We start from the raw sequence: 18832 nt of genomic DNA, 5'->3' as shown, positions 1-18832 counted from the left end.
GTTATTCCATTCGCAAAAGGAGTGAGAGGAAGACAACTGTCTATACTCTTCCATACAAGTCCTAATTTCTCTTTCCTTCTATTCACAGTCCTCACTCAGACTGCATACTAGCAGCAGAAGAATAGTTCTGCAGTCAGTTTCAGATGCCAGTTCTCTGAATTTTCTTAATAGTGTTTCACTCTAAGGATGTTGTCTAAGCTCCATGGATTCCCTTTTGAGTCCACAAATTACCTCTGTAATGTGTACTTATCGAACCTACCGGTAGCAAATCTAGCAGCGTGCTTCTTAATTCTTTGGCATGTTTCTGTATCCAGACTGGTAGGGATCCCAAACACTAAAAAAGTTCTCAAGAATGGGTTGCAATGGATGTCTGCATGCAGTCTCCTTTATGGAAGAGCTGTGCTTTCCTAAAGTTCTCCCCAACAAACTGAAGTCAAGTGTTCACCTTCTCTACCACTGTCCTTACCTGTTCATTCCATTTCATATTGCTTTGCATTTCATAAACATGACTGTCCAGCAACAGATCATTAATACTATATTTGATGTTACATGATAGTTTTTCCTACTCATCTGTATTAATTTTTTTTTCAGCATTTACAGCAAGCTGCCATTCATCTCACCACACACAAATTCCGTCTAAGTTAGTCTATATCCTTTTACAGTCATTCAATGACAATACCACAGCACACAGTCGCATATTGCTCCTCGCTCTGTCCGTCAGATGGTTTATCTATAAAGAGAACAAGATTGGTCCTACCACACTTATTTGGGGCACTCCTGACAATACCCTCATCTCTGATGAATGCATGCTATCAAGGACAACATACTGGAATCTATTACTTAAGAAGTCCTCCAGCCACTCGCATATCTGGGAACCTATTCTGTAATTCCACATCTTCATTAAGAGACTACAGTGGGGTACCACGTTAAACACTGTCTGGAAATCTAGGAATATGGAATCTGCCCATTGTCCTTCATTCATGGTTCGCAGGACATCATATTAGAAAAGGGCAAGCTAAGTTAAATATGAAAAATCAATTCTAAATCCATGCTGAGCTATGGGCAGAAGTTTTTTTGTCCAAAGGAAATTTAATAAAGGGCCAATAATACCATAGAATACACTGCAAAACTGAATTGGGATTTCACACAGACCTGCCAACTTATCTGTTTTCAATTCTTTCAGCTGCTTCTCTTCACCAGATACACCTATTACCATGCCCTCCATATGGGAGTCAGTACAATGGTCAAACAGCAGTATCTCTGTATGGTACCCCTGCAAAACTGACTTCTTAAATTTAAGCTTTTCTTTTACCATCTTCTATTGCTGCACCAGATTGGTAGCTGAGTGACTGGACAGAAGCCATCACACTACTTAGCAATTTTATGCAAGACTAGGATTTTCTCAAGTTCTCGGCGAGATCTCCTACCAAGGGTGACAGTGGAAGTTGTTGCATGCTTCGCTCATTATATTTTTATAGATGCACAATTTTCTACTAACTTTTGCTTTTCAACAATTCCATTTTCTTTTTAGAACAGAATGTGCAACCATGTCTGATTTCTTAGTATTTTCCGAATTTTGTTATCAAGCCCTAGTGGGTCTTTCCCATCCATAAATTTGCTTACTCAACACATACTTCTCCAGGGTGTGATTAACAATCAGTTTAAATTTTGGCCATAATTCCTCATCGTCCCTCTATACTGGGAAATGATGTCCAATGAAAGTCTAAGCAGGATGCTAACAACTGCTTGTCAGCTCTTTCGAGCACAAATACTCTTTCTACGTTCTTGGTGGATTTCTTATCTTTAGTAACCATCATCAAGATGACGACATGATCACTAATCCCTGCCTCTATACTGTCACTGTCAATAAGGTCAGGCATGTTATGTTCTGAACTACTTCAGAAGGCTGTTTGTCCATACCACCTGTAATGATTCCATAGACATCCCAGTCTATACTCTGTAGGCTCATGTCACCGCCAACTAATATTGCATGACTGGGTATTTCTGTGCTACTGAGTTGAGTTGAGTTAGGCATCTTTGTCGTGTCCAGATAACGCCAGAATCAGTTTTGACCTGAATAAACACAATATTTTTATGAGCTGCAATGAACACTACACCTCCTAGAGCATCTTATCTGTCTAATTGATATACAGCATGTATCAAAAAGAATCATCCGATTTGGCACATCTATATTTCTGAAACCAATAAACATATACAATGAATTTTGTTTTTTGATGAATGGGAGACACAAAGTTTTTTTCATACTTTTCATAGGCGTTCAATATGCCTCCCTTGAAATGCACAGAATACGTCAATGTGGTATTCAAATTGTTTGCAACTGCAGCGAGCATGTCTTGAGTTACAGGTTCCACAGTTGCCGTTATGCGATGTCTCAGTTCTTCACAGTTGTTGGTAACAGAGGGGCATAGAGTCTTTTATAAACCACCACAAGAAATAATCACATACAGTCAGGTCTGGTGACCTTGGTGGCCAGTAATGTAATGCTGAATCATTTGGTCCAGTGTGACTGATCCATGGTCCAGTAATCCTTTGATTCAAAAATCCCCTCACTTCCAGATGCCAGTGTGGCAGGCCCCATCCTGTTGATAAATGAAATTGTTCAAATCAGTGTCCAACTGTGGGAAAAGAAAGTTCTCAAGAATATGGAGATATGTGCTTCCAGTAACAGTGTTCTCAGCAAAGAGAAATGGATCATACACCTTTTCTCATGAAACTGCACAAGACACACTAAATTTTGGAATTGTTGATGCCATTGTCTAATGCTCTGTGCTGTAGGAGAATCCACACCATACCTAGTACGAAAGTCATGCAGAACCATTATTACTGACCCGCACTGCGCAAAGCGTATAACACAAAACATTTACTGCTGCTCCAAAACCAAGTTTTACTAGAACTGAAGTTGACATACCCTGCTGCCATGTAGCGGGAACCGTGTAAAACTTGAGAGTTTGCTCTTTCCAGTATTATGGTTGTTCATGCACATGTGTCAAACAACATAATAGTTATGATTATCATGATTCTGTTTGATACAGCCTGTACATTCCACTCCTCACTAAACATGTTGGAGTTGACTACTTCAGGTTTCATTCATCCCTCAGTTCAGAGGCTAATCTGAGTGTGACAACTTCCTGGAATCCAGTAAATTCAAGAATTTTGTTATGAATGCTTCGACTATTTACTGTTAAAGTTTTGATTGTAAAAGTGTCTTTACTTTGCATGCGCACACTATCAACCAGACAAAAACACCCCCATGTACACTCTGTAAGTGCTCTGCAACCTGATGAGCTGCTTTCTGCATGTAATGCACACTGACATATCAACTGGAATCCTACAATTCTCCAATGCAATTGACAGTGGTCAAAAGAACTGCAGCCAAGAGCACCACAGAATCAATGAGGCTCTTGTTGAGACTATCCACTTGCTTCAAAATAAAGGTACTTCCATCAGTACAGGGTACAATAATCCAAATTGTAAGCTCTGCTTGTATCCAGCAAGTGAAGCCAGCTGCCTGTATGACTAAAGATGGCCTCCGACTCTAAGTGACAATCATCATTGGTGCCGACATGAGCCATCAAGATGCAGATTACTGCACCCTGCACCACTGATACCCACACACAGGGTCTCTCCACATCTTGGATGAGTCTCACATGGCGGATACACCGAGCCCATGTTGGACTCCTTTCCAACACTGGACACTGTTTTCCTAATGGGCTCTATAAATCTTCTGGTACTAGAGCTACCAATAACCGGCAGACACCTCTTCGTATTTGCCCACTCAGAACCGATAGAGGTACTCAAGGTACCCTCTGCCACACACCGTCAGGTGGCTTGCGGAGTATGGATGTAGATGTAGATGTAGAGCCTGCTGAAGGAGCAGTCATTCGCTCCTACCCACAGTGTGAATGGGCCAGACCTGACAGCAAGTCCCCACACTGACACTCTACCTCGAGTGACAACACATACAATACAATAGGAGGTGGATCCTATGTCAGGTATGCTGTGTGGTACCTTAGAAGAAGAGCTTAAGGGTGGACAAGTGAGACCTGAGGTGCTCCATACAATGCACCAGAGTCTCGCTGCCACTACACTGTGAGGCAGCAATTTGCAGCAGCTGACCACAGCCCACACTATCTTAAGCTTTTTTGAACTGTGGCCAGCTCCTCCTGAATCTGTACACACACACACACACACACACACACACACACACACACACACACACACAACCCATCCTACTACTGCTAATTTCAGAAGTAAGCTATAAAACACACATAAAAAGCTAATTATGTTACTTGCTACTCTCCTGGTGTGTGACAAATGGAGGTTGGCACAATCTCCTATTCCATCAAAGGCAAGGCCACCTATGAAAACAGCTACCTGACCTACCAACTTAACAGCAACCACTGTGCTACATTCTATGTAAGCATGACAACTAACAAGCTGTCTGTGCACATGAGAGGGCTCCACCAAACTGTGTCCAATAGACGGATTGACCACCCAGTTGCTGAGCATGCCACCCAACATGATGTGCTTGTCTTAAATGACAGTTTCACAACCAGTGATGTCTGGATTCATCCCATCAACACCAGCTTTTCTGAACTGTCCAGATGGGAACTCTCTTTGCAATATATCATTTAGCTGTCTCTATCCCCTTCCATGCTTCCACTCCAGTCTTGTACATGCGCTCTACCCCAACAGCACATGCATAGTCCTTTCTGCCCCCCCCCCCCCCCCCCCCCCCCCCCCCGGCCTTCCGCAGCACTCACACACGCACCTGACACTGCACCACATTACTTCTGTATTCTCGCTCTCCTCCCTCCCCCCCCCCCCCCCCCCCCACCAACAAAAATCGCTTTATCTATGTCTGATGAAAGATTTAGCTGAACAGCTTATAATATCTAGTCTTTTTTTCTCCAGTGTAGGCACAGTCAGTGCCTCTTCTATGTGATCAGTAGGAATCTGTCCTTTTAATATTATTGTTATTTAGTTTAACAAAACTTACGCAGACAGATTACAAAGCAAAGAAGCACATATTACAGTACAAAAATAGCCTAAAGCATAGAATCATCTTCTCACCTTCGCTAAGGCCTGCAAAGGCTTAATAAATGCTGAAAATTGGATTTCAATGTCTGGAAGGTCTCCTTTCCGATATTTCCGAAACAGAGATACAGTTGCTTCCTTTTTAGACCTTTCTGCTTGGAGTTCCTTTATCTTCATGGTGCGTCTTACCTCTCTTTTCGCAAAGTAATAGCGAATTTTCTTCTCATCTCTTAGAAATCTTCGCTTAAGTTTGTCAGTACTTACATTTTGTTCACTAATCCCTGCATAAATAATGAAGTGGTGTTATTATGGAGAAATTAAAATCAGGTAAGCATTCCGTAAAAGGATGCAAATATAGACTTCTATTAGCAAAAATATCTGACCTTGAAGTGCTGCAGAAGAACTTGATTTTGTATTTTGTGGTGCAGTATTACTTCTAGTTGAAAATAATGAACTACTGGTTAAAGTGAAGGCTGGATTTTGTTGATAGCTCTCAGCAACTGAAAAAAGATACAAATCAACAGTCTTTGAAAAATAAATAATTACTAAAACCAGACAGAAACATAATGATCAATTCAACTCTACAATTTGTAGAAAAAGATGCTGTACTTGTGTGTGGCAGAACAGTAAAACTATGTGGCCCATCTTAATGTTGGAAATAATGAGTGCTGAATGACATGACATACAAACCTCTATCAAAATCTGTTGCCCTCCCCTTCTATTGCTCAATAATTCAAAGCACTCCACAACTGTGCAAAAGAGCAATCTATAGAGAGTATAGTACTGAAATACTTCCCCGTACATTTCATGTGTAGTTTACAACCGGAGTAGCTGCTTTGTGTGTGCTGTGCACGCTTGAGCTAATCAAGCCCAGTCCTACAATTCTCCACCCCATAATGCAGATCCAAAAGTCAGCAGCCAATACAATCACAGAATCATGTTTGAGAATGCTGGATATACCTTCAAATAGCAAGAGGTGGGAACATGTAATGTGCCGAGGAACATTGTCCAACATAATTGTTTTTGGTGATCCAGCTAGTATGGCTGGGAAAGAATAATGTTGCATTGGCGAATTGACCTCTAAATCTTTGAGCAAGGTACACTCACTGGTCAATATTATTGTGAACCTGCACTCCTTCCCATGTGCACATTTTCTGGGATGCATTCGGTTCTGACTGCATTTTTCTGGATGACAATGTGTTAGTGCATCGGACAGCGCAAGTGGAGGAGCTCCTGGAACAAAAGGATATTCAGCGAATGGACTGACCTGAGCACATTTGGGAAGCCTTGGGAAGATGTACTGCAATATGTCCACATGCACCAAAGGCCATCCAGTAGTTGTCAACAGTGCTGGTTGTGGAATGGAACACCATACCACAAGAACTCCTTAACAGCCTTGTGTCCAGCATGGTAGCATGTTGCAGAGCCTGCATTATTATTCATGGACATCTCACACCCTATTAAGAACCATGTTCTACCTGAATTGCGGTGACTTCAGCATAATTACTGTCTTTGAATAAAGGTGTCATTTATATCCATCTATTTGTGTATCTCTTTTCAGTTACCTTTTGTACTATACTGTAGCAGTTCTTCCTACATATGGTCCAAGTTTTGTGCTACTTGGCAGTGACACCTCACGCAGAAGGTGCTTTCGTACTTAAGTTTTGCACACCAGTGTACTTTTAAACACGTCATTAATAATCTCTTCTCTTGCTTTCTCTCTAAGGGGTTTTGTTATAACACTAGTTCATCCACAAAAAGTACCTATTCTACTCGGTGAATGTTAAGTGGAAGTTGAGGAGTAGGAATTGACCAAAATTGAATCACTAAGATTTTTCACAGTCACTAAAATTTTCTGCACTTCTAATACTGTTTGACTTATTCAGCACAACATTTGGCACTCTGTTAAATATGATACAAACCAGCTGCATGTAAAGCCATCAATTTCATAAAACTTGGGTTTTTACACGAGAGTAACAAAATCTACACAAATATCCATCTTGAAACGGTAACAAAAAATACCAACTGGCAATATTTTATGGTTCAAGGCTTGTACTATTTGATAACTGAGTGTATAAATAGCATTGTCCATCGAGCAGGCTTTCTGGAATCCAAACTGAGATATGCTAAGTTTGTTTCTGGTTAGTTGTGAAGAGTACTGTGGTGTACATTACTTGTTTGAATATTTTGGAAAAAGATGTTGTAAGGAAATTGGATATTATTATTTAAGTCTTTCTTGTCAGCTTTCTAATAATGAAATTTAACAAATGTATATTTTAATCTGTCTGGAAAAATTCCCTCTTCCAATGATGCATTACATATGTCCCTGTCTTCACTCTTTTTTTAGTTCAAACAACTTTCCAGAATTCTGTTTTGAGATTCCATGAGCACAACATGAGCTTTATTTACAATTTTTATAATATTATTAATTTCAGAGAAGGATGTTAGAGATACTTCTATTTGCTTGAAGTTTTGTGGAACAGCATTTTTATTATGTATTCTCTTCCTTTTTCAACTGAACCATATAATCCTGCTCCATTTAGAAAGTGATTATTAAAAATACTTGCAATTTATGAATTATCAGTCAAAACATTGTCATTTAGTCTAATTGTTATTGTATCTCATACACTGACTGGTTGTCATGTCTTCCATTTCATAACACCCCATATATTATTAATCTTATTGTCTGCAGTATTAATTTGTGTCAGGAGGTGTGTATATATATATAGATGTGTATAGAATACAAACATCAGATCTTGACTTATTCTTGCCTCTGTTCAGATTTCCCTTCTCCTCTTACATGAATTTAATATTCATAGCTTAATTTTTTAATGGATTTTTTGAAAAACTTTTTAGGAAAGATACTTTCAAATACTGACACAAATTTACTATGGAATACACTGCATTTCACACTTTCATGTCTTTCTATATATACATATTATTGCATACCACCTCTTAACTTATTCTTCAAACATTGGAACCTGTTCTCATTAATAAGATTCACCATTTTGTATGAGCAAGTAAGAAGCTACCTTGTTTATTTCCATTAATTGTGAAAAGTGATCAGAAAGAACATTATTAATAATGATTTGGAACTCACTCATTGTTTCAGCCTGACCACTGTCTACAAAAGTGTTGCCAGTCAAGGTCTTCCTATCCTGCTGTACACTAGTTGGAAAATTTACAATTGAAATCAAAAAGAAACAGTCAAATGATGGTTCCATTTCATTCTTTCCCGTCACATTCTTTTAAGAAATCTTCAAAAATTCTTCTTGTCTGACAGTAACTCAATAATAAATCTAGATTTCTCAAATAGTTGAAAGTTTCCTAGCGGGGGACCCGTAGACTGTTATAAGAGCAAGAGAGAGATTTTGCAGTAATAACTCACTGTTACAGGGTAACAGTTATGATCTACAAAAAAGGTGCACGAGTCAATATTTCTGACTTTGTGTCCAGCTTTTACGTATGTTGCAACTCCTCCTTTTTCCATATTCACTACATATGATAATGATGCTAGGCTATAATCTCTCATATTTAACTTTTCTATACATGTGGTCTCATATTACCTGGCTATATTAGTTGCACTAAACTATGTATTTACACACATCTTTATCCTGAATTAAGAATGAGAAAGGAATGTGTTCATTACTATTCACAATTCCAGAATATTTTCAAACAGAATAACATTTAAAATCTGTTAATATAAAGCACCATTTACAGGGATGGGGATCATGGGTAGCTTCTTCTATATAATTTTGGATGTTTCAACTGGGAGTTGCATAATGCCCGAAATGAATGTGGGTGTGAAGGCCTTTTTATTATGTCCAGAACAGGAAGTGTTTGGTTGTCAAACTGTGTTAAATTGTATTTATATGAATAAAGCAGAACAACACACTTTAGAATTATGAAAAAAATTTTGACATGTACCAGTTGCTGGAAGGGCTTATGCTGCCCCAGTGGCTGAATGTTGGTTAGGGGTGTTATTAGCATCTTGCAGATGTTTCTCAAAAGGTACTTTTCTGAGATAAATGTTTCAAGCAATGCTATATTCTTCTTCTGGCTTTTATATGTCGATAATCCATACCATTGCAGGCAACATTTCCAATCAATGTATCAACCATCCCCCCCCCCCCCCCCTTCCAAGTGACATTAGTACTTGTACAATAGGTACAAGCAACAGCTGATTTATTTGGTTGGTGACTGTAGGTATGTTATCAAGCAGTGTTGAACCTTACTATGGAAGGGATTACACAGGGAAGCAGAACCCTATGATGGCTTTTCTCATAGTCAAGGATGTCTTTAATAATTCAGTAGGTCTCTCAGCTATACTGAAGCATGATAAATGCACTGGCTTTGAATAGATGAAGAGGAAGTGAATATCACAAGGATTCCTAAAAATTCATTACTTGCATATCTCACTCCTCATTAATTAATCAAATACCAAGGCCAATCAATCACTCTCAGTTCCTACTGAGCCAGAAAAGAAGACTTGTGACTGATAATTTTAAACAAGCTCTCAGATTCCAATGACACACTTTCAGTCATAAATATTGTTATAACAGTTTGTAGCCTACAAAAGTAGGCACAAGTATCTGTAATGCAAACAATGATCTAAGGATTCCCTGCCTTACTAGCAAACAACACAATCAGAAAGAGCAATTATTAATTCTCTTCCCCATCACAGAATACAAGGTATTGTGGTACACTGAAATAAAATAAAAGCACACTGGTCTGTGGAGTTATACAAGACAATTCAACTGTTTGTTATGAAGAACAGGCAAAATTCAGGATGTTCTACTGGAAGTGGGAGATTGATCGTCGGGTTATATATGTAGAACAGCATGCCACCCTCCACCTTAAAAAACTATCCAATCTCCTGGTTTCCCACCTCCGCAAAGGCAACTCACTCACCCTTCACAACCTTTCCAGCAAACCTCAACCTCCTCTCATTGCACACAAACCCAGTCTCTCCCATCTACTCAATCTCCCACTTCCAGCTCCACTCCCTCCAAAACCTCAAAATTCCAATCAACGCAATCTGGAACCACAACACCCCAATTCAGTAGTTAACCTTTCCTCCAAACCTCTCTCCCAATCCGAAACCTCTGTCCTATCCAAAGGCCTCACCTTCAGCCCCACTCCCAGATTTAACCAAACAGCCCTCGTCAAAGATTTACTGTCCTACACCCGTACTCTCTGCTGGAAATATCACTTTGCCACGAAGAAAAATGATCCTAATCCTACTCCTAATGATCCAATTCCCCAAGACACTATCCAAATTGAACCATGCCTGGAACAGTTCCGTCCTCCGTCACAGCGGGACCCACCTCCTCTTCCTCAAAATCACCCTCTCCTAACCTTCCAGGAATTTCTGACTTCCAGCCTTGCCTCTCAATCCTTCTTAAAAAACCTTAATCCTACTCCCAACATCACCACTGCTGAAGCCCAGGCTATCCGTGATCTGAAGGCTGACCGATCCATCGTCATTCTTCTGGCGGACAAGGGTTCCACAACTGTGGTACTTGATCGTCGGGAGTATGTGGCTGAGGGACTGCGTCAGCTTTCAGACAACACTACTTACAAAGTTTGCCAAGGCAATCCCATTCCTGATGTCCAGGCGGAGCTTCAAGGAATCCTCAGAACCTTAGGCCCCCTACAAAACCTTTCACCCGATTCCATCAACCTCCTGACCCCACCAACACCCCGCACCCCTACCTTCTACCTTCTTCCCAAAATTCACAAACCCAATCATCCCGGCCGTCCCATTGTAGCTGGTTACCAAGCCCCCACCGAACGCATCTCTGCCTACGTAGATCAACACCTTCAACCCATTACATGCAGTCTCCCATCCTTCATCAAAGACACCAACCACTTTCTCAAACGCCTGGAATCCCTACCCAGTCTGTTACCCCCGGAAACCATCCTTGTAACCATTGATGCCACTTCCTTATACACAAATATTCCGCATGTCCAGGGCCTCGCTGCGATGGAGCACTTCCTTTCACGCCGATCACCTGCCGCCCTACCTAAAACCTCTTTCCTCATTACCTTAGCCAGCTTCATCCTGACCCACAACTTCTTCACTTTTGAAGGCCAGACATACCAACAATTAAAGGGAACAGCCATGGGTACCAGGATGGCCCCCTCGTATGCCAACCTATTCATGGGTCGCTTAGAGGAAGCCTTCCTGGTTACCCAGGCCTGCCAACCCGAAGTTTGGTACAGATTTATTGATGACATTTTCGTGATCTGGACTCACAGTGAAGAAGAACTCCTTTGGTTCCATCAGATTCACCTGGTCCTACTCCAAATCCCATGCCACTTTCCTTGACGTTGACCTCCACCTGTCCAATGGCCAGCTTCACACGTCCGTCCACATTAAACCCACCAACAAGCAACAGTACCTCCATTATGACAGCTGCCACCCATTCCACATCAAACGGTCCCTTCCCTACAGCCTAGGTCTTCGTGGCAAACGAATCTGCTCCAGCCCGGAATCCTTGAACCATTACACCAACAACCTGAAAACAGCTTTTGCATCCCGTAACTACCCTCCCGACCTGGTACAGAAGCAAATAACCAGAGCCACATCCTCATCTCCTCAAACCCGGAACCTTCCACAGAAGAACCCCAAAAGTGCCCCACTTGTGACGGGATACTTTCCGGGACTGGATCAGATTCTGAATGTGGCTCTCCAGCAGGGATACGACTTCCTCAAATCCTGCCCTGAAATGAGATCCATCCTTCATGAAATCCTCCCCACTCCACCAAGAGTGTCTTTCCGCCGTCCACCTAACCTTCGTAACCTCTTAGTTCATCCCTATGAAATCCCCAAACCACCTTCCCTACCCTCTGGCTCCTACCCCTGTAACCGCCCCCGGTGTAAAACCTGTCCCATGCACCCTCCCACCACCACCTATTCCAGTCCTGTAACCCGGAAGGTGTACACGATCAAAGGCAGAGCCACGTGTGAAAGCACCCACGTGATTTACCAACTGACCTGCCTACACTGTGAAGCGTTCTATGTGGGAATGACCAGCAACAAACTGTCCATTCGCATGAATGGACACAGGCAGACAGTGTTTGTTGGTAATGAGGATCACCCTGTGGCTAAACATGCCTTGGTGCACGGCCAGCACATCTTGGCACAGTGTTACACCGTCCGGGTTATCTGGATACTTCCCACTAACACCAACCTGTCAGAACTCCGGAGATGGGAACTTGCCCTTCAGCATATCCTTTCTTCTCGCTATCCGCCAGGCCTCAATCTCCGCTAATTTCTAATTTCAATTTGCCGCCGCTCATACCTCACCTGTCTTTCAACTTCATCTTTGCCTCTGTACATCTGCCCCGACTGACATCTCTGCCCAAACTCTTTGCCTTTACAAATGTCTGCTTGTGTCTGTGTATGTGTGGACGGATATGTGTGTGTGTGCGAATGTATACCTGTCCTTTTTTCCCTTTTTTCCCCCTAAGGTAAGTCTTTCCGCTCCCGGGATTGGAATGACTCCTTACCCTCTCCCTTAAAACCCATATCCTTTTGTCTTTCCTTCTCCTTCCCTCTTTCCTGACGAGGCAACCATTGGTTGCGAAAGCTAGAATTTTGTGTGTATGTTTGTGTTTGTTTGTGTGTCTATCGACCTGCCAGCGCTTTTGTTTGGTAAGTTTCATCATCTTTCTTTTTAGATATAATTATCTGCTAAAAATGCCATGACGTTTTCTTCCAGGATAAAATATTTCAGAGATAAAATATTCCCCAACTTGGATCTCCAGGTAGGTGTTGTTAGTGAAGAGCTGCTGTTAGACAAAAAGAGAGCAATAATTAGAGTGAGAATGGAATATGTCTGAACATTAAGGAAGTGTGGGGAACTAGAATATCTCAAAGTAGAAATGAAAAGCTGCAGATATATTTTATGAATTTGAGAGATGTGATGCTGAATGAATGGAAGTTTTTGGAGTAGGAATCATAAGAACTGTTCACACTGGTCCACATAATGGTAGGGCAGTAGGTGGAGTAAACATGAATAGAGAAACTGCTAACACAGCAAAAAGAGTGAACACTGATGGTGACATTCAATAAATATCCAACATCCATTGTAATCATGCAGGAATACATAACAATCACAGATACCAATGTGAGTGCAGCTGGATATGTACCTAATAATATTAATTAACTAGTAAAGAATGTCAGTCAATGGAAGACTGGGATGCAGACACTGGTGAAGGTAGGTAACAGGAAATAACTGCATCGTTTGGTTTCAGGAAGTTAAATGAGAGGGAGAGATGTAAAGAGTCTTAGTGAATACAGTCTTAATGAATACAAATTTTCAGCACTCCTTGAGAAAGAACTATAAGTGGAAAATTCCCAGGACCAAACTTAAGTAGTAATGATGATGGTGGTGGTGGTGGTGGTGGTGGTGGTGGTGGTAGTTAGTAAACACAGTCCACCGTGCAGTTTGTTGGCCCTCATCTGGTGTGTCCCAATGTGGCAAATAGGAGAATGCCTAGAAAGTATGAAGGGTTGGTGAGAAATAAAATACCATTCACAGGCCAAAATCAGAAACAAAATCCTTGCTGCATCTGATTCGGAGCAATGGTCAGTGCCTGTTCACAGAGGTGGAGTTGTAAACATGCTCCAGGACCTCACAGTGCCTTGTTCTACACCACTAGCAAAGCTAGAAAATTGATGACAAGCAAACATGACTTGTACAAGTAAAGGCAGGAATGATGGATGGTCCATGCACTCCAAAGTGGCAATCAAGCATTCGAATTCTGGGCATTTGAACTTATACAAGAGGATAAGTCTAAGTGCTTTGGTAAACCTCCAACAAAAGCACACACCTACATTGACACTTTCACCACTCAGACATCATTTGAGCAGGAAAACTACACAATTCCACAACAGAACTCGCAAAGCACACATCCAACTTCTTCACTTTCGAAGGCCAGACATACCAACAATTAAAGGAAACAGCCATGGGTACCAGGATGGCCCCCTCGTACACCAACCTATTTATGGGTCGATTAGAGGAAGCCTTCTTGGTTACCCATGCCTGCCAACTCAAAGTTTGGTACAGATTTATTGATGACATCTTCATGATCTGGACTCACAGTGAAGAAGAACTCCAGAATTTCTTCTCCTACCTCAACTCCTTTAGCTCCATCAGATTCATCTGGTCCTACTCCAAATCCCATGCTACTTTCCTTGACGTTTACCTCCATCTGTCCAATGGCCAGCTTCACACATCCGTCCACATCAAACCCACCAACAAGCAACAGTACCTCCATTATGACAGCTGCCACACATTCCATATCAAACGGTCCCTTCCCTACAGCCTAGGTCTTCGTGGCAAACGAATCTGCTCCAGTCCTGAATACCTGAACCATTACACCAACAACCTGAAAACAGCTTTCACATCCCGCAACTACCCTCCCGACCTGGTACAGAAGCAAATAACCAGAGCCACTTCCTCATCCCCTCAAACCCAGAACCTCCCACAGAAGAACCCCAAAAGTGCCCCACTTGTGACAGGATACTTTCCGGGACTGGATCAGACTCTGAATGTGACTCTCCAGCAGGGATAAGACTTCCTCAAATCCTGCCCTGAAATGAGATCCATCCTTCATGAAATCCTCCCCACTCCACCAAGAGTGTCTTTCCGCCGTCCACCTAACCTTCGTAACCTCTTAGTTCATCCCTATGAAATCCCCAAACCAGTTTCCCCACCCTCTGGCTCCTACCCTTGTAACCACCCCCGGTGTAAAACCTGTCCCATGCACCCTCCCACCACCACCCACTCCAGTCCTGTAACCCGGAAGGTGTACATGATCAAAGGCAGAGCCATGTGTGAAAGCACCCACGTGATTTACCAACTGACCTGCCAACACTTTGAAGCTTTCTATGTGGGAATGACCAGCAACAAACTGTCCATTCGCATGAATGGACACAGGCAGACAGTGTTTGTTGGTAATGAGGATCACCCTGTGGCTAAACATGCCTTGGTGCATGGCCAGCACATCTTGGCACAGTTTTACACCGTCCGGGTTATCTGGATACTTCCCACTGACACCATCCTATCAGAACTCCGGAGATGGGAACTTCCCCTTCAATATATCCTCTCTTCCCGTTACCCACCAGGCCTCAACCTCCGCTAATTCCAAGTTGCCGCTGCTCATACTTCACCTGTCATTCAACAACATCTTTGCCTCTGTACTTCCACCTCGACTGACATCTCTGCTCAAACTCTTCGCCTTTACATGTCTGCTTGTGTCTGTATATGTGCAGATGGATATGTGTGTGTGTGTGTGTGTGTGTGTGTGTGTGTGTGTGTGTGTGTGTGTACCTGTCCTTTTTTCCCCCTAAGGTAAGTCTTTCCGCTCCCGGGATTGGAATGACTCCTTACCCTCTCCCTTAAAACCCACATCCTTTCGCCTTTCCCTCTCCTTCCCTCTTTCCTAATGAAGCAACCGTGGGTTGTGGAAGCTTGAATTTTGTGTGTGTGTTTGTGTTTGTGTGTGCCTCTATCTACATACCAACACTTTCGTTTGGTAAGTTACATCATCTTTGTTTTTTTATATATACAACGATATTTTATATATATGTATAGATAGATAAGTAACTTTCACACAAACACAAAATACCACATCACAATAATTCTGGTAACCAATGAAAGAAAACAGGAACTATAATACAACTGGCAGACTTACATGTACGTCTCTCAGCGTTTAATGTTGGTGAAAATTCCAGGCTGTCTTGAGTAGCCCTGATAATGGCTGTAGCATCCATCAGAGATTCATTTGCTTGACTGGCTAATGTCTCAGCAAAAAGAGGAACCAAAGAAATGTTCTGGGCTCTCCAAGAAACAGAGATAGGATACTCCTCAAAATGACATTCTTCTAGAGGCTTGAGATATATGTTTCGGTTATAATCCGGTGATGTTGTGCAAGCTTCTAATAAAACCTGTAAAGTTCCACAACATGACTGTAGAGCAAAATAAATCTTAGCAAAAGTGAGTGCAAAGTTTCCAGCACACTGTACCAGTGAATTAATGGATACTACTTGTACTTCCACACATAAGAGTAAATGGCTCAACATTCACGCATACATGCTGGCATGTGCATGTGCTCGCACGCCCACACACACACACACACACACACACACACACTCACTCACTCACTCACTCACTCACTATGCAAACAGTAAGAGTAAATACACATGGAAATAATGGCAGTGTTGTAATAGCAGTGACTGTTGACTAATTTATTGATAAAATTTTCTTCCATTTTGATGATTTGTCCATTCACAAGATACTGAAATGATCATTAAGACCAGTATTGAAGTTCAATTCACAGGTAGCAGATCCTGTCCATTATATCATAAAAATGTGTTTAACATGGTATCTCTCATTATATTCAGGATGTAGGGTCACTTCTATGCAGAACTGGGTACCGGGAGTAGGTTATGGTGGGGATGCCAGATGATGGCAGCTCAGAGAAACAACATCAAAAGTTAAATATTTTATTAGAACTAGTGCTACTACACTCATTGCAGTTCTCTGACATGGCCCCATCCCTGCTCAGTATATGGCAAGGATGGTGTGTGGTGTGATGAGGCAGCTAGATGGCAGCCAGTCGGGCAACGGTGACATCGGTGCACAAGAATACCAACACACAGAATCCCATTCAGCAATGCGTGCCCAGTTAGCGAAGCATTGCTGCTCAATAATAAGTGCCAGTGTTGTGTAGAATTGCCAGAACAGTTGTGGTGACTGACAGGCTCCAGCAGTGTGTGTTGGTTTGGGGCATCAAAGCACCTGCACCCTTTTACAAGGGAAAGCAGCTGTAATGTCCTTGCGTCCGCAGCTCGTGGTCGTGCGGTAGCGTTCTCGCTTCCCGCGCCCGGGTTCCCGGGTTCAATTCCCGGCGGGGCCAGGGATTTTCTCTGCCTCGTGATGACTGGGTGTTGTGTGATGTCCTTAGGTTAGTTAGGTTTAAGTAGCTCTAAGTTATAGGGGACTGATGACTATAGATGTTAAGTCCCATAGTGCTCAGAGCCATTTGAACCATTTTGTAATGTCCTTGTCTTGATTTTCTGCCTCTTAAGGCACAAGACAGGTTGCTGCTGGAGAGCATCTGGAGTGGCCCAAGAGTGGAGAGGCACCCAGTCTGGTAATGTGGACTCAGTACTAGAGGATGGCGTGCTGGAGCTGCCTGTACTTCCAGATTGCTCTGGTGGATGGCTTAAATCTCTCAACATAGCAGGCATTGTCAGACTGCTGATCCCCCTGCTAAAATTGACAGTTACTTATCTGGGTTGGTGGACCATTTGTTGTACTGATGCACATCTACAAGCAATGTTCGGAATAGGAAATCCATGGTGTGGTGGTGTAGTAACTGCTTAGCATGCCCTGGGAGTGCCCTTTCTTTCTGCTACATCAACAGGATTGTGCTTCTTGGCCTGGCCTGCCTCACAATGCATAAGCAGCCCTGTTGCTTCAACACCTCTATGTCTGCCAGCTGCATATGGTTTCTGCAACTGCTGTGGCTGAGCTGCTACTTTCTGCAGCAATCCCAAAAAAATATTGACAACACTGCAATAATTCTGTCCTTTTGGAGACTTGGCCCCTGGGTCCGTACCCTGGACCAGTCTGTTACAAAACTCAGCATACACAGACGATATTATACCATTTTTCTTCTTTAATACTAGGCAGCTTGGGCCACAAGGTCCAGAAGACACAAATTTACTCTATAGGTTATAGTTCTCTGGCTCCTCAATTTTCCAAACTCTTCCTCTACCACATTAGTAGATTATATTTTCCACTCACAACATGTTACAACACAACTTACATCTCCTATCATCACCTTATGCTAGATATAGCTCCATGAAATCTCTATGTTGTTTACTACCTCCACATCTCTCAAGGGCCCCATGCTCCAATCTTCAGGGTTTTACCTTCTATGTACTACTTATGTACTAGAAAACCTATTTCTTATCACTACAGTACTCCTATTGCCATGCACATGCCTACACATTTTCTCACCCTCATCTTCATTCTCAGTGTCTCATGCTCGATCGTTAATAGATTCCATTGGGATCTGCACTACCGGGGTTACTTGTCAAGCAGCTCCCTGCTCGAAGTAGATGAAGCATGCACAGAACGAAGTCAGTGCTGCTATGGTTCTGTATAAGGTGGCACTCAGGCACAACCATATGAAGTTGTTTTTCCCAATATTGCTGCAAATTTCGGAGTATCTTTTCTGATGAAATACTCCCTTCTTGGGTCACTATGAGCTTGTTTAGAAAGAATTAGGTCCAGTTTCAAAGTTTTATTCAGACAGATCAAATCTGGTATTGGGAGCACTCCTGGTGGTTTGCCTGGCCAGTCCAGCTGTGGCTGCATGTTTAACCAGGTAATTCCTAAAACAGTAGCTGACAGTGAAATGTTGGTCTTGTTAGCACATACAGTTCTATTAATTACTAGCTCAGTGCCAAGGAGTTCAAACTGCTTTGCCCCTGCCAGTCTTCTCTGCTAGTAGCAATAAGCTAACATCATTACAGCATTGCACACAGAGTAGATCCAGCGTAGCCCCGTTCAACTGAAGTAACATTGAGGCTCCTTAATATCTTGCAGGAAACCCTGTCTGTCTGTTTTGCCTAGGAACAACTTAATCTTGTATATGTCACTATACTGTTCCATTTATTAATAGCACACTGCTGTGCAGTTTCAATCCCTTTGCCCCTGCAAGTTTCTTCATAACAATAACCTATGATGTA

The 18832-nt window shown here is 42.2% G+C and overlaps 1 protein-coding gene across 1 annotated transcript in view; it reads right to left on the bottom strand.

Annotated features, from left to right (window-relative positions):
- The window catches only part of LOC124623192 (DNA-dependent protein kinase catalytic subunit-like), a 565210-nt gene that overhangs the window by 190819 nt on the left and 355559 nt on the right, over positions 1 to 18832 (bottom strand). Inside the window, exons 31-33 of the mRNA XM_047149022.1 lie at positions 15766 to 16018; positions 5442 to 5558; positions 5095 to 5339 (exon numbers count right to left, since the gene is read on the bottom strand). Coding sequence (XP_047004978.1) covers positions 5095 to 5339; positions 5442 to 5558; positions 15766 to 16018 — 615 coding nt within the window. The remainder of the gene's footprint in view (positions 1 to 5094; positions 5340 to 5441; positions 5559 to 15765; positions 16019 to 18832) is intronic.

Source organism: Schistocerca americana, chromosome 1 (assembly GCF_021461395.2).
Source record: "Schistocerca americana isolate TAMUIC-IGC-003095 chromosome 1, iqSchAmer2.1, whole genome shotgun sequence".
Lineage (NCBI taxonomy): Eukaryota > Metazoa > Arthropoda > Insecta > Orthoptera > Acrididae > Schistocerca > Schistocerca americana.
The sequence above is the reverse complement of the archived record's forward strand: the minus strand, read 5'-3'. Positions and strand labels throughout refer to the sequence as shown.